The sequence below is a fragment of the Coffea eugenioides genome, unplaced genomic scaffold (assembly GCF_003713205.1).
Source record: "Coffea eugenioides isolate CCC68of unplaced genomic scaffold, Ceug_1.0 ScVebR1_2783;HRSCAF=3878, whole genome shotgun sequence".
NCBI classification, from domain to species: Eukaryota; Viridiplantae; Streptophyta; class Magnoliopsida; order Gentianales; family Rubiaceae; genus Coffea; species Coffea eugenioides.
This window is the reverse complement of record NW_020863300.1, coordinates 10071-24161: the sequence shown is the minus strand read 5'-3', so window position 1 is coordinate 24161 and position 14091 is coordinate 10071. Positions and strand designations below refer to the sequence as shown.

The 14091-nt window shown below is 35.5% G+C and overlaps 2 protein-coding genes and 1 pseudogene across 2 annotated transcripts; 2 read left to right on the top strand and 1 right to left on the bottom strand.

The window, feature by feature from the left end:
* Positions 1-343: 343 nt before the first annotated feature.
* On the top strand, positions 344-2023 carry LOC113757155 (disease resistance protein At4g27190-like). The gene has a single exon (XM_027300564.1). It carries the CDS (start codon positions 344-346, stop codon positions 2021-2023), a length of 1680 nt encoding a protein of 559 aa, XP_027156365.1.
* Positions 2024-2139: 116 nt separating this feature from the next.
* Positions 2140-6315, top strand: LOC113757154. Its single transcript, XM_027300563.1, has 4 exons — positions 2140-3216; positions 4349-5179; positions 5307-5362; positions 6176-6315. Exons 1-3 carry the CDS (start codon positions 2140-2142, stop codon positions 5328-5330), a joined length of 1932 nt encoding a protein of 643 aa, XP_027156364.1. The 3' UTR covers positions 5331-5362; positions 6176-6315.
* Positions 6316-6392: 77 nt separating this feature from the next.
* On the bottom strand, positions 6393-13586 carry LOC113757156 (annotated as a pseudogene).
* Between the last annotated feature and the right edge of the window lie 505 nt (positions 13587-14091).

The following is a 14091-nucleotide window of genomic DNA, read 5'->3' as shown; positions in this document are numbered from 1 at the left end:
AAAACTTATATTTTTTGTCAAACAAGTGAAAATGTAATATATTTCTGCACCAAACTGTACCTCTTGTATTTTCCAAAATAGTTCTAAAAAAAAAAATCTAAACCAATATATGCGAATATATTTGTTGGTGAGAACAGTTTATAAGTTATGTAAACAATTCATTAAATTCACTTCAATGCCTACCATTTTTTTCCTTCTTTGTACCTCTACTGTTACGAAATTATTATTACCTTATTTATGTATCCATGAATCTTTTTCATATTTTTCACGCAATTTATTGGATTCCTTTCTCTGTATCTTTCAAACAACACAACAATACAAATTTGAACAGAATTTTGCAATAATGGCCATCCAAGATATTGCACTTTCAATTGTGGGAAAAATTGCAGAGAAGTGTGTCGATCCAATTTTGCGTCAATTTCAGTACTTAATTTTCTACAAAAGCAACGTTCAAACTCTGAGTGATGACATCAAAAAACTTGAGCTAAAGGAAACTGAGGTGCAACAAAAGGTAGATCGAGCAAAAGACAATGCTGAAGAAATTATACCAACTGTTGTTGATTGGCTGAAACGAGTTGAGGATGTAAAGAAAGATGCACGTACTATTTCTGAGGGTATGGAGACTGCTAAGGTGAATTGCTTGAATATTGTCAGGCTTCCGAATTTGAAGTCATGCTATTTGCTAGGCCGACGTGCGGTGAAAAGAACGAGTGTTGTTGAAAAACTCTTAGGAGAGGGGCAATTTGATAAAGTTGGAAGCATTGCTCCATTAGGCAAAATGCGTTTTAGTGAATCAACCCCATCCTTAGAGGAAGGCCTAGTTTCTAGGATGTCAACAAAGAAGGAACTGATGGAAGCTTTAAAGCAGGAGAAAACTAGCCTAATGGCGATTTGTGGTATGGGCGGCATAGGCAAGACTACTCTAGTCAAACAAATTGCTGACCAGGTTAAGTTCGAGAAATTGTTTGATGAAGTCGCCATGGCAATCGTGTCTCAAAGTCCAGACATGAGAAATGTCCAAGATCAACTTGCTGAGCAGTTAGGGCTGAAGATAATAGAGCAAACTGATCGTGCCAGAGCTGAAAGATTGTGTACGAGACTAACTGGCCGTGACAAGAGAATTCTTGTTATATTGGATGACATTTGGAAAGTAGTTGATTTTGAGAGTCTAGGAATTCCCGTCAAAGGTGAATGCAAGAGCTTAAAAGTTATACTGACATCTCGATCCTCAGATGCTTGTCGGGACATGGGAGCTGAAATTTTTGAGATGCATGCCTTGCGTAAAGAAGAAGCATGGCATCTTTTTAAAGAGGTTGCAGAAATTTCTGATGATTCTGCTTTGAGTGGTGTTGCAAAGCAAGTTGCAGAGGAATGCAAAGGTCTACCTCTTGCAATTGTTGTTGTTGCCCGGGCATTAAAGGGCAATCATACTCTAGAATCCTGGGATCGTGCCCTTCGGCAATTAAAAGAGTACACAATTAAAGAACTAGAAGGAGATGAAGATTTAGTGTTTTCAAGAATTAAGTTTAGCTATGACTATTTAAAAAGCGCTGAAGCTAAGTCACTACTTTTGCTTTGCAGTTTGTTTCCAGAGGATTATAGTATTCCAATCGAATGTTTGGTTAGGTATGGTAAAGGGCTAGAATTGTTCCCAAATAGACGGAGGTTAGTAGATGTAAGAGACAAGGTAGACACGCTTATTGGTCACCTAAAAAGCTCCTATTTGTTGCTAAATGATGCTAAAAAAAAAGACTCTGCAAAACTGCACGATGTCGTGCGAGATGTGTGCTTGTCAATTGCATCAAAAGACGAGCATGAGTTCTTAGTGAGCAATTCTAGAGTGGGAGAAAAGAATTCTTACACAGCAATTTCACTAATATCGCAAGATTCCAATCATGATCTACTTCCATTTTGCAAGGAATATCCAAGGCTTAGGCTGTTGCGCTTGGTATTCCGATTTCGGAAATTGAACCTACCAAAAGACTCTTTTGTAGGAATGGAAGCTCTTGGATCATGGAATTAAACTACTCGCAAATTGAATTTCCACTGTCATGGCCTGGCCAAATGTTAAGGAGCCTTCGAACACTGTGTCTGGATTATTGTGTGTTGGGCACTGGAATGTCATCAATGCTTGGACACATGACGCAGTTGGAAACTTTGAGCCTCTTTGAATCCAAAATTCTGGATGATCAGTTTCCAGCTGAAATCGGTCAGTTGAGTAATTTAAAGTTATTGGATTTGAGGGTCAAAAGTAGCCTCCATCCCTTGCCTTGTGGTATCTTGTCAAGCTTGAAGAAACTAGAAGAATTGTATTTGGGATCTGGTCTTCATTTGCGGCTAGGGAGAGATAAAGAAGAGGAAAGAAGATGCCTTAAAGAGATCTCATCAATCTCTAACCTTGCGTGTCTCCAGATTGCTTTGTATGACCTTAGCCTCCTACTTCTATCTTTGCAAGAATTTGATACTCATAGGTTGTCAAGATTTGACGTTGCAGTAGCTAATCATGAAAGAGCAATGGAAAATCTCAGGAAAAACTATCAATTTCGGAAAAGCTTCAAGCTTTATCTGTCAGATCATGGTGATGAAGGGTTGAAACAACTTTTTGACCCCAATATTACTAGCATTGTCAAGAGAACTGAAAATCTCATTTTACGTCTTTCAAAATCATCATGCTTGAGGAATCTTGTGCCTGACTTGGGTGAAAACGGGTTCATCAATTTGAAAAAGCTTTATCTAGACAGTGGACAATATGAATGCCTTGTTGATTCTACTGCCAACCTTGTTGCCTGGCATGTTTTTGAAAATTTGGTGTCCATGGAGTTACTAAGGTTGGAGTTGAAAGAAATATGTAAGGGATTTCTTCCACCTGGGTGCTTCAGTCAACTTCAAGAGGTGAGATTTTTTAGAATAAGTGCTTTACAGTGCTTGTGGAAGGGACCAGTCAAACCTCCATCGCTTTGCAACCTCAGATCTATTAAGGTAGAGGATTGTGATCAAATTACGACTCTCTTCTCAAAATCAGCACTGAAATGTCTGGTGAAACTCCAAAGGATATACGTATATGGGTGTCAAAATTTCGAGAGAATTGTTCTGAGGGAGGAAAGTCTGACAGAGGAAGTGCTTGAGCTACCCCAACTCAAAGTGTTAGACTTACGCCAGACAAATTTTATTGGTTTTGGCTCTGAAGATGATAAAGCCGTGGCTTTTTTTGACCAGGTTTGCCTTCTCTCTCTCTCTTTTAGTTTGTGTAACTATATGATATACTTAATATAATTGAATTCAGGTGAACGCCGAAAACACACTTGAATATGCACTTTCTTTCTCAATATGATAATTATATTTTCGAAATTTTGGGTTTGTTTGGATTGTAAGTTATTTGAAATATTTTTACTGTAACACTTTTTGTGATGTGATGTATGTGAGATAAAAAGGTAATTGGGAAGATAAAAAGGTATATTGAAAATTGGAATGATGATGTAAGCAAATATATTTGGAAAAATAATCAGCTGTCCAAACAAACCCTATTAATGTTTCATCAGTTAATGTGATGCGGAATTTCTCATGTTGACTGTTGTAAAGGTAAAACTAATGTTTCAAATTGACCTGTTTGTACGACTCATATTAATTAATGTCAGTCAATTCACATACAGATGTACTGACTATTAAATTGTGGTGGAAGTGAATTTGAAGGTTGTATGTAACTAACTAGTACCACTCCCTAGTGTTTGTTACAATTATTCATGGTAGTTACTAGTGATTATTTAATTGTAATAAAGACAGCTTGTGATGATTTAAGGTTAGATGTGGTAAACTAACTCGGATACTCTTCAGCCGATGAGACCCCCAAACAAAAAAAAAAGGTTAAAAAACAGAAAGAAAGAAAGAAAGAAAGAAAGAAAGAAAGGAAAGGAAAGGAAAGTAAAGTGTGTGACAGAGAAAGGGAGAGATGCCGTGTCCACTGAATAATCACTCAAATGAGGGCCAAATCCACAGTCAGTGTCAAACTTTTTAATCGTAAAAGAGAGCTTTCTAAGGTGAATAGGAGAGAGAGAGAGAGAGAGAGAGAGAGAGAGAGAGAGAGAGAGGGAGACGGGGTGTTGAAAAGAAAAGAAAAGAAAAAAAAGGCTGTTCGGTGCAGTTCTAGTAATTAAAAGTCCAGTGATGATGAATAAAAATAGGGTAATAAAAATATTGACAACAATAATTTTGGTGCTCTAGTGACGTGGTGGTGTGTCTGTCACGTCATCAAGCGTAACAAATAGATTGCTAGCACCTGGATGGATCCGAACACTACTGTAACTGCATGTTGCATTTTGCATTATGGGGCTAAGTTTGCCAAAATTTTCAGGTTTCACTCCCCCGCCTGGAAGTACTAGACATTACTAATCCTGGTGATGGCCCCGAACAACTAATAGGAGGGAAAATGCCTAGTGGGTCCCTCGACAACTTAAAATCCGTGAATCTTTGGGAATGTCGCTCTATCCGATGCATTGCCAAAGGTGATACAGTTACATTATTACAAAACTTGCAAGCACTTCTCACGTGGGATTGTCATGGGATGGAATCCTTTGTCGACTTTGAGGGTCTAAAAGTTCATAATACTCCATCAGAAAAGGCATTTGAAATTCTTCCCAAACTAGAGTCACTGGACTTGTATAACTGTGCAAGCTTCGTCCCTATTTGGAGGAATTTTCCTGAAGGGGTTCGAGTATTCCAAAACTTGAGAAGTCTAAAAGTAGTAAACTGCACTTTATATTGTTTGTTTTATCCTCCTTGCATGGCTAACATGCTCATAAGTCTTGAGGCACTTGAAGTTTGTGGGTGCTGGAAAATGTGTGAAGTTATAGGTGAGGAAGATGAAGAGATCAGCCAAGAAGATAATACTCGGCATCATGATGTTGGAAAACGTAGAGAAATTGCACTGGAAAGAACTAGCAAGGAGTTCGTGTTTCCTAGATTAAGTTTTTTGCGGTTGGCATACCTTGAGAATCTTCGAAGCTTTGGTGGTAGTTATCGGGAGGATTATGAGTTCAAATTTCCCCTACTCACTGAGTTGATCATATCTTATTGCCCAAAGTTGAAGAAATTCTGTTCCGGAAATTTGGATGCACCATTGTTTAAGAAAGTTCAAATAGGGCCAAGTGATACAGAGAATTTTGAAGCTCCCGTGGATTTAAAGGTACAAATTTCCTAACTCTATTTTCCACCAACCCTTTTAACTTTGTCTCACTTCACTAGATTTATTTCCCTAAGAGTTCAGAATGTATATTTTAAATAATTATTGCTGAGCATATTATATTTTACAGGATCGAGAGATTTGTCCTTATTGATTTTAAATTGACACAATTATCTGCATATTAAGGTACGTACCTTTCTGTATGCTTACAAACTTTATCGTTTCCCCTTCTTTATAATTACAAGCCGCAGTATGCATGCTTTTGATCTATATGAATGAATCAATGAACGGTATTACATGATTGTGGAATCTCATTGATTACAAAATTATATGAATTCTCATGGAATTTTCCATTTGGATGTTGAGGTAAATACCATTTGGATTATATATGCTTACAAACTTTATGTTTTACGTTTCTTCTAATTTTGTCTTTACGTTTTTTTTTTTCATTTTTTTTTGAGGTGAATGGAACTTTTGATCTTCTATTAATCAATCAGATTCTATTCTCGTGTAGCATTATTCATTGATTCTTACTATCTATGAACTATACTTCTATATTGAGTTTGCATTGTTGGCTTTCTTATCAACTCTTTTTTTTTTAATCTAAATGTTACCATTTCAGAGTAAAACTAAGAAGTTAAATCCTATATTTGTTTTGGTTTTGCTTATATTTCTTGCAATATACGCATTTTTTGAAGTCTTCTTCTTTTCATTTTTGTGAAAATAGTTTCCACTAAAAATAATAATAATTTCCTCTGTGAAAAATTGCAGCCTTCATATTTCAGGTTTCAAAACTCCAATCTCTTCAAAGATATAAAATTGAATATTCCATGTAGGAATCAGGGAAAAAAATCTTGAGTAGAGAAGGTAAAAAATAAAGTCCAACTACACAAGTCTGATGTCAAATTGATGTGGGAATTCCAATGTATTATACCATCTATATTTGTTTTGGACATTATGACAGAGTTGTAATATTCATGCCTCTGTTTTCTGTCACAGAATGTTGTGGGAACCATCAAGTTGATCGAATAATGTGGTCTAGTTACCACAGTCTTGACTGAACCGGTGGATTGGGCTATCAGATATGGATGGAGATCTTAACACATATGGTTAATACTATAAGTGTGGAACTTATATATGTATTATGTGCCCACTTTTGTCATTGATTTTCAAATAATAAACATATTGTATGTATGTATTGTATCATGACTTTCAAATAATAAATGCATTGTACATATCATATCATGGACTTTAAACAAAAAGAATGAAGCTTTTTTTTCCTGTGGATCTAAAGGTACATACATACATCCTAATTCTCCTGACAATTCTTTTTTGGATGATCGGTGAGGCTAAGATCATTGTAATCTTCCTTGAACTTTCTGATGAATGTCTTGGCTCCCATCATGATTAGTCTCTCTACCATAAAGAGTTGATATTTGTTTTCAATTACTGGATTCAAGATGCTGCTGCAGTTTGATGAGTATGCCAAGTTGTACACAGTGCAATACATCCATGTTGAACTCTCTTCTTGTTCAATCTATGCAACAAAATTACAGAAGTCATGAAGACAATAAAAATCAAACACTATTGCTAGACAACATAGCGAGGATTGCCACATCTCTTCGTGACAAACTTGGAGCTTGGAATATATCAGATAGATGGTTTAGAGAAAAAAATAGGAAAACAAGGATGGGAATTAACTTACCAGATGTATTTATTTACAGTGTAGTCACACAGTCATATTCACATAAAAAAGACAAATGTGGCTGATTTAGCACAAACCTTAAATTTGGTTGAGAAGAACTCCAAGATCAAACGCACTCCGTTAATTGTAAACCACACAAACAAATACAAAGAAGAAAGGACAATGTTCTAGTCTTCCAACCCATATGATGTCCTGATCAGGAAATGTTAAACCAAACAAGAAAGATTAACATTACTAAATCACTTACAATACAGTCAAAGGAGTATTTGTACATTAGATAACCATGAGAAAAGACACAAAAGGGTAATGATACTTTTCCTGAACAGCTTAGTACAATCAAGCTACAATTCAAGAGGAAAAAATTTCCACCTAAAAAGTGACTCTTGACAGAAAGAAAATTGACACAAGGAACGGTATTAGAACTCATACAACTACCAAGGCAAAACAATTTATCTAAATATTTGACAAGTAAAAGGCCTTTTTCTTTTTCTTTTCTTTTTTTCAAGGGGGTTTGCAAAGGATATACAAAATTTTGATCTACTGTTACTCCCAAGACAGCAATCATATAAAGTTCAGAAGGATCAGAGTGGAAGGTAATATATCTGGGATGGGCAAATATGGTCAAAGAAACCTGGGGTCCTCTCATTTGAAGCAATAAAAAAGGTTTGTTCTGTGGGACCCATTTTACAATTCTGCAGGAAATAAATTCTGGACGGGTATCCCTATCAAGATAAGGATACCAAGACCAATCAACGCCGAACCTATCCTTGTGAGTTTTCAATTTATCACCTCATCTGACATGGATAGCATCACGATCACCAAGAAGGGAAACCTCACCAATCATATTAAATGTCAATCACTTAAAAACAGAAAGTTTTAAAACAAAGCAATGTTATAGCTGACTGCAATAGAACACTAGCCATTCGAAAGCATCAATGATGTCATATTAGAGCTTTTGACTCCCATAAAGAAGGTATTCAAACAGGTGCCCACATATGGATGACATGAGACCACAATTAGGCAAAGTGACAGATGAACCAAACATGCGTATGAAACTTCTCTAAATACATGTAGAACACAAAGGTACACCCAAAACTTTTTTTGGTACACACTCTTGACTCTCCAACTATAAATGCAACACCAACCAATGATCAGCTAGCAGAAAAGAATGGCTCTGAAACAAAAAGAAATGGCAAGCCTTACACTGTGCACCAAGGTTCATTCTCAGATCTCCTATCAAATATTCAAGCCCTACACTGTGCACCAAAATTATAATCAACCAACCAACCAAAGGAGCCCACTAATAAAGCATGCAGCAGCAGTGAAATGGCAAGCCTTCTTGTACAAATTTTAAGTGTAACTCACAAGCACAATACAGTCTCTCTATGTGGTGAATTATCACCCTCATCTATATGATTAAGCCATATAAAAGAAAGAAATTACTTATCAAGGACTCTCACTTGTCCCTTGACATGTATGCTAGACTTCTTTCAACGCAAAGAGCACGTGACGCACCTATTACGAGTGGTGCCAAACATTAACAGAGAACCTATGCTTACCCTGACACTAGTGTTCATTTACATATGCAGAAGTTTCAACTGTCAGACAGGAAAAGGAAATATTATTTTTTCTAAAAAAAATTAAAAGTTCACAACTTGTTTACCAAAAGTGACAATGCACCTTACAACTAATTGCAGTAGTCAAGCTTTTACGACATTAATGTTTACCCTGCCAGGGAGTGGTGAATGGTAGAAATAATCAGTCTTCTTAAAGTCCCATCACCAAAATGACTACAAAAGGGGAATATATTTCAAACTTCTTGTAGAAGCACCAACCAGAAATCTTCCAATAGGAATAGCAATTTTACGTATCACTAAGATATCATGACCAGTTTTTCCTTCCAAACAAGATCCACAGTATTCTCAACATCAAGTTTACTACAAGCCCAGGTTCTACTCTTTTCAATAATCCAAACTATGATAGTCAACTCAAGAAAGCAACGATACATTTGCAGTGTGCAAATAATGTAACGTGCATATAAATTTCGGCTACCAAACATAAGGAGAACTTATCGGCTATCTACCCCATAATATTGAGCAAAACACATTTATGCAAGGGCATTATTAAGTATCACACCTATGGCAGACCATTGTGTTCCCATATTTGACAGAACCCTTTTTTCTTTCCTCCTTTTTTTTGATTTGTTTTGTTTAGTTTTGTTTCTGTCTGTTCTTTTCCTCTTCAGCTATAGGAGAGGAAGGAAAGGGGAAAACTCATGGCAATAATTCCCCGTGTCAAAAAAGTTCACACCATATATAGCACCTTCAGGAGATCATCAACAGAAATATATGCAATGTTCCTATCATGTCCAAGTAAGATTAGCAAGAACATGGACAAATGAATTGCCACATTGTAATTGTACATTTACAAAAATGACCAAAATCAACTTAGAGTACATAATCGATATAATAGTGTGTTTGGATAGTAGATTATTTGGGATAATTTTTTGAAAAACTACTGTAGCACTTTTTTTATGTGATTTATGTGAGATAAAAAGGTAGTTGAAAAATGTGTTGATGATGCAAGAAAATAAATTTTGGCAAATAATTCACTATCCAAGTAAACCATATATTATCATGCATCAAATTTAAAAATCAAGAATGGCTAACATACGGAGTTTGAAAGTTGGAACAACTCTTAACTTCTTGATGGGCTCTTTGAAGACCTTCAAAATCAAAAATCAACTGATCGACATTTTTTACATCCACTTTTAGACAATAATGAAGTTAGTTTTCAGCCTAAATGTAAGCTTGTAGTTAAGCTTACTTACACAATCTACAAGAACCAATGAAGGCAGCGCTCTCAGACAATTAAGAGACTCCAATTAGTTAGTAGACTCTGAACGAGTATTAGTTGATATAAAACTTGTCATAAACAATTAAAGCACCAAGAGGGCTAGAATTAGACCAAAAAAGACTTCTTGATTATTTAACTAACCTGATGGTGGGGATTTTTCCAAAGCAACCTGAATTGCTTCAGTCTAAAGCTCACATTTAAAGAGAAGTTTATTCCTCTTTATCTACAAGCCATCTGACTCTCAAGTTAGAGCCAAGAAGTGGTCCGATTTTTACATCATAGGCAGCTATAGTGCAAACTTTAGAATCATGTCATTCCAAGGTCTAAAGCTCGCACTGTGTACTTGAGACCACGAAACAAGACCCCAAAACAACTCAACAAATGATTAGAAAAGTATATTACAAATAAAAGAAGGAAAAAAAGAAAAACTTAAAACTCCGGAATATAGCCTCCACTTAATTGTGTTTTAGCCTGTTGCTAAACTTAAGTATCATAAACATGAGTGGGTAAGGTCCTGCTTTGTCAAACACTTGAAAACATTACCATGATAAGTGGGTAAGTTAAAAACAAAATAGCAAGGCAAACTTTACCAATTGCATGGGCATAAACCAAAAAAGATGGTATGCTAATAAGAAGAGTGTTATCTGCAAACAAGTTAAATTTCTAGGACAAGGGAAAGTCCCACAGCACAATAATTCGTGTTTCAACAGTCACTGATAATAATGATAGGAAACAGAAAATGGAACAAAATACTGCATATAGCACCATGAACCAACCTTTTCTGCTCCAATCTTCGACTTCATGCCAGCCACTAAAGGAAGAAAATAATATGATGAGAATAGCACTACGGTTATTCTGATTCTTGCACTTCATGAACTTGAATGATTACCATGATTAATACCTGCAAGAAATTTATCAAGATTCAAAAAACTAAGTCCATTGAGCTTCACAAAGAAATTTTTGCAATGAAATTGTAATCCTCAGTGAACCTAAACTTAGAGGGAGAAAGGGAATGACCAAACCAAACACCATTCAACAAGTTAAAGGGCTAAAAACTTAACCCAAAAACAATATTAAAAGAGCCTTCAACAGTATGTAACAAAATCCTAAAGATTGATCATTCTTAAACAAATAATTGAATGCAAGAAGGATGGAGAATGTTTAGAACAAAGCAAAGCAAAAGGCAGTATAGAAGTAAAATTACCATGACAGAGACATTGCTGTTCAATTTACGAGTAAAATATTCGAATACAAACTTTTTGATCTGAGGTCCTCCCGGCCACATTGGCAGTCCCTCAGGATTCCAATTTCTTGCTTGTCAATAGCACCCGATTTCACTGTTATTAGCCATTTCTGATATGAGATCAAGATAATACAAGGAATACATTGAGCAAGAGCTAGCTGCCCACCTAACAAATAAAATTAAAAAATGTAGATTAATCATTAAATGGCCACTATTTACCGACGTATGTTATCAGGCACTTAAGGAAAATACAAATGGAATAAAATAAACAAAACTCACAAAAATTTTCAGCTGCATCAATTTGTTTTACTCTTTGTTGTTTCATTTTTGTTTTAAAAGCATATGTAAGCAATTAGTGATACTGGAAAACTCGACATCTTGCATCTTTTGGTTCAAACAAGTAGCACCTGGAACAACTTCTGTCTTACCTTTTTTTCTTATATTTTCTTTTTTTCCTTTGAGTGCAAGAGGCCAGAGTTTGCAGTGATGCTAAATGCTAGTCTTCACCATAACTGAACTTTGTTCTGAACTGGCATCAATTGACTGGTGAAGAATCCCTTTCTTGTTGTGTATTGGATTGATGCACATTCTTGAGGAATTACAAAGGTTCTTAAACATATAAAAGGGGCAAAACACAGGAATGAGTAGGCTTTTTTTTCTTTGCAAAATTTTGGTCTAAGAAAGGAACAAAAACTTGGAATGCTAAGACCACCAATTGTCAAAACAAATGGTTTTCTTGTGCTTGAGCGAGCAAATAGAGTCAAAGAGGCCATGAAGTGGAAGGTCCACGAAGCCTGAAATCCAGTAGCACCAAAGCATAAAGCTAGCTGCTGCAAGTCTTTTAAAGATTACATCCATAAAGACAGACTTCCAACTGAATGTGGAAACAGGTCCTCCAAGTGCAAAACACTAAGAAGAATGGAAAGTCTTAAAATGCTAAATTTTTCCAGGGTAAGCTAAAATCTCGGAAGTCAAAATGCAGAACATGCAGGTATGTTCTATCATAATTGTAGATCAAGTCCAACTAAAATTTTCATTAATATGTAACTAAAGTTGCATGCTACCACAGCTCACCATGTTCTGGTTTATCTCTGTATGCTAAATTTCATCAGCTAACCTCATAATCTTGCAAAACCTCAAATAGTATTTTAAATCATAAAACAACATTCAAGGAATGCAGTGTGAACTTGTGTCACCCATAATTAGTACTCTAAAAGTCTCCTCTTCAATTACAAGTTCCCGTCTTTCCCAACAAATCCCTAGAGGATTATGGGACTAATAGTAAATTCAAATCCAATAATACATACTCAGGTGAAAGCAATATTCTTCTACTCCCCTAGGCACAGAATTCAATTGAAGGCACTTAAATCTCCATTGCAATTTTCAGACATCACCCTCTTTCCAAATGATAAAATCTATAACTTTCTCAATCAAATTCGCTCAGAAAAAGGGGGAAAGGAGAATAAAATGGAGGATGGACATTTCTTTTATATCAGTAATAACAACAGTACTTACCAAGAGAAAATCAATCTATCTCAAGGTAAACTAAACCAGATTTAACAATTCACTTCTAGTTAATACCAAAAAATGATGCAGCTTTCCACTTTGTCAATACCAAACCCATCTTACAACCAATCAGAGTCACAAACGGAACACATTGTATGCCTTCTGTGTAAGCAAATTTTCTTACAATACTATTATGGTAGTACACTTGTACTTTGTGTTGCCAATGTTGTATATAACCATATCTTTCCTGATCAGTAAAATTTACAACTTTCTGAACCAAACTGAGTAACAGAAGGGGACAAAGAAACGGGAAAATCAAAGGGAGATGAACATTCTTCTATATCGATATTATATGCATTTCACTTACCTAGAAAAAAGGGACCATTTTAAGACAAACTACATCATAGATAAAGAATCAGTTGTACATAACACTGCAAAAAGATGCAGATCTCTCTCTTCTTCAAAATTAGATCCATTCTATATCCAATCAAAATCACCAATAGACCCATAATAGACATAATGTATAAGCAGAATTCTTTAATCGATAACATATCGAAATTCACTTGTACTTTTGCCAATGTTGTACTTTACCAATACCTTCTATCATGAACCTTCATCCTTCCAATTGGATAATGAACCAGAAGAGATAAAAACGCAAAAATTTCAAAGCCATGAATAATCAAGAATATTCCTCTCATTCTCCTTATCGTAACGGATCAGCCAACTCTCCTCTCCCCTCTCAAATTTTTAACACATCCAATCAAAATCATCAGCAAATCCAGTAATATACATGCTATACGACCAAAACTCTTCCTCTATTACCATTATAGCATCTCTCTTGTACACTGTGCTGACAAGATTGTACTTTGATATATCATGCACAAAAAAGCTCCATATTTTACAGCCAAAACCCCTCCAAAACGAGAATTAACATAGTAAAGTAGCAAAAGAACAAAAACCCACTAGTCCAACCATTCATATAATCAAGATTATTTTGTTTTCTCTTTTTGTATTTTTACCCCCAAAAAAAGGTATTTACCTCTGAAGATACATTATTGCTTCCTCAAGAGCACGCCTGAGGCTGGATTGCTGGTGGGCAAGGCCTTCGCAAGACTTGCAGTGCTTCCCAGGACAGTCAATTCTGTTGCCCCAATACACGTACTTCTCAGAATCTCTATGATTCTTAGCATTTTGCTCTGCATACTTGTTCCTGTGATGGAATAAAAGAATCCTTTTGTGGAAAAGAAAGAAGATGCAAGGTAGAAAACAGCAATGCAGCCAATTGTAAGAATGACAAGAATAGAAGATCTGGGTAAATTACGACTACAGTTAATTACATTTACCCCGCTAGTGATTTGTCCAAATATTTTTCATTGAGGTTTCTTCAATTTTAGTCATGTATTTTTTTCCAATAATTCGTATTACCAATTATTACCCTTTTTTTAAAATATACAAATTATTACCTATTTGCATTATAGTTTTCAAAGAAAAATTTGTTTTCTATGAAACATTTTTCAATCACTTTTTACTTTACATATATCAGAATACATTTCTCAATCACATTTTATTTTATATGTATCAAATTATTACCAAATATTTTTCTAT

What these genes read in the sequence shown, in the direction of transcription:
- LOC113757155 (XM_027300564.1), top strand. Translation starts at nt 344, where the DNA reads ATGGCCATCCAAGATATTGCACTTTCAATTGTGGGAAAAATTGCAGAG.
- LOC113757154 (XM_027300563.1), top strand. Translation starts at nt 2,140, where the DNA reads ATGACGCAGTTGGAAACTTTGAGCCTCTTTGAATCCAAAATTCTGGAT. An exon ending in CCGTGGCTTTTTTTGACCAG is followed by an intron (nt 3,217 to 4,348) that starts GTTTGCCTTCTC and finishes CAAAATTTTCAG; the next exon opens with GTTTCACTCCCCCGCCTGGA. An exon ending in AAGCTCCCGTGGATTTAAAG is followed by an intron (nt 5,180 to 5,306) that starts GTACAAATTTCC and finishes TATATTTTACAG; the next exon opens with GATCGAGAGATTTGTCCTTA.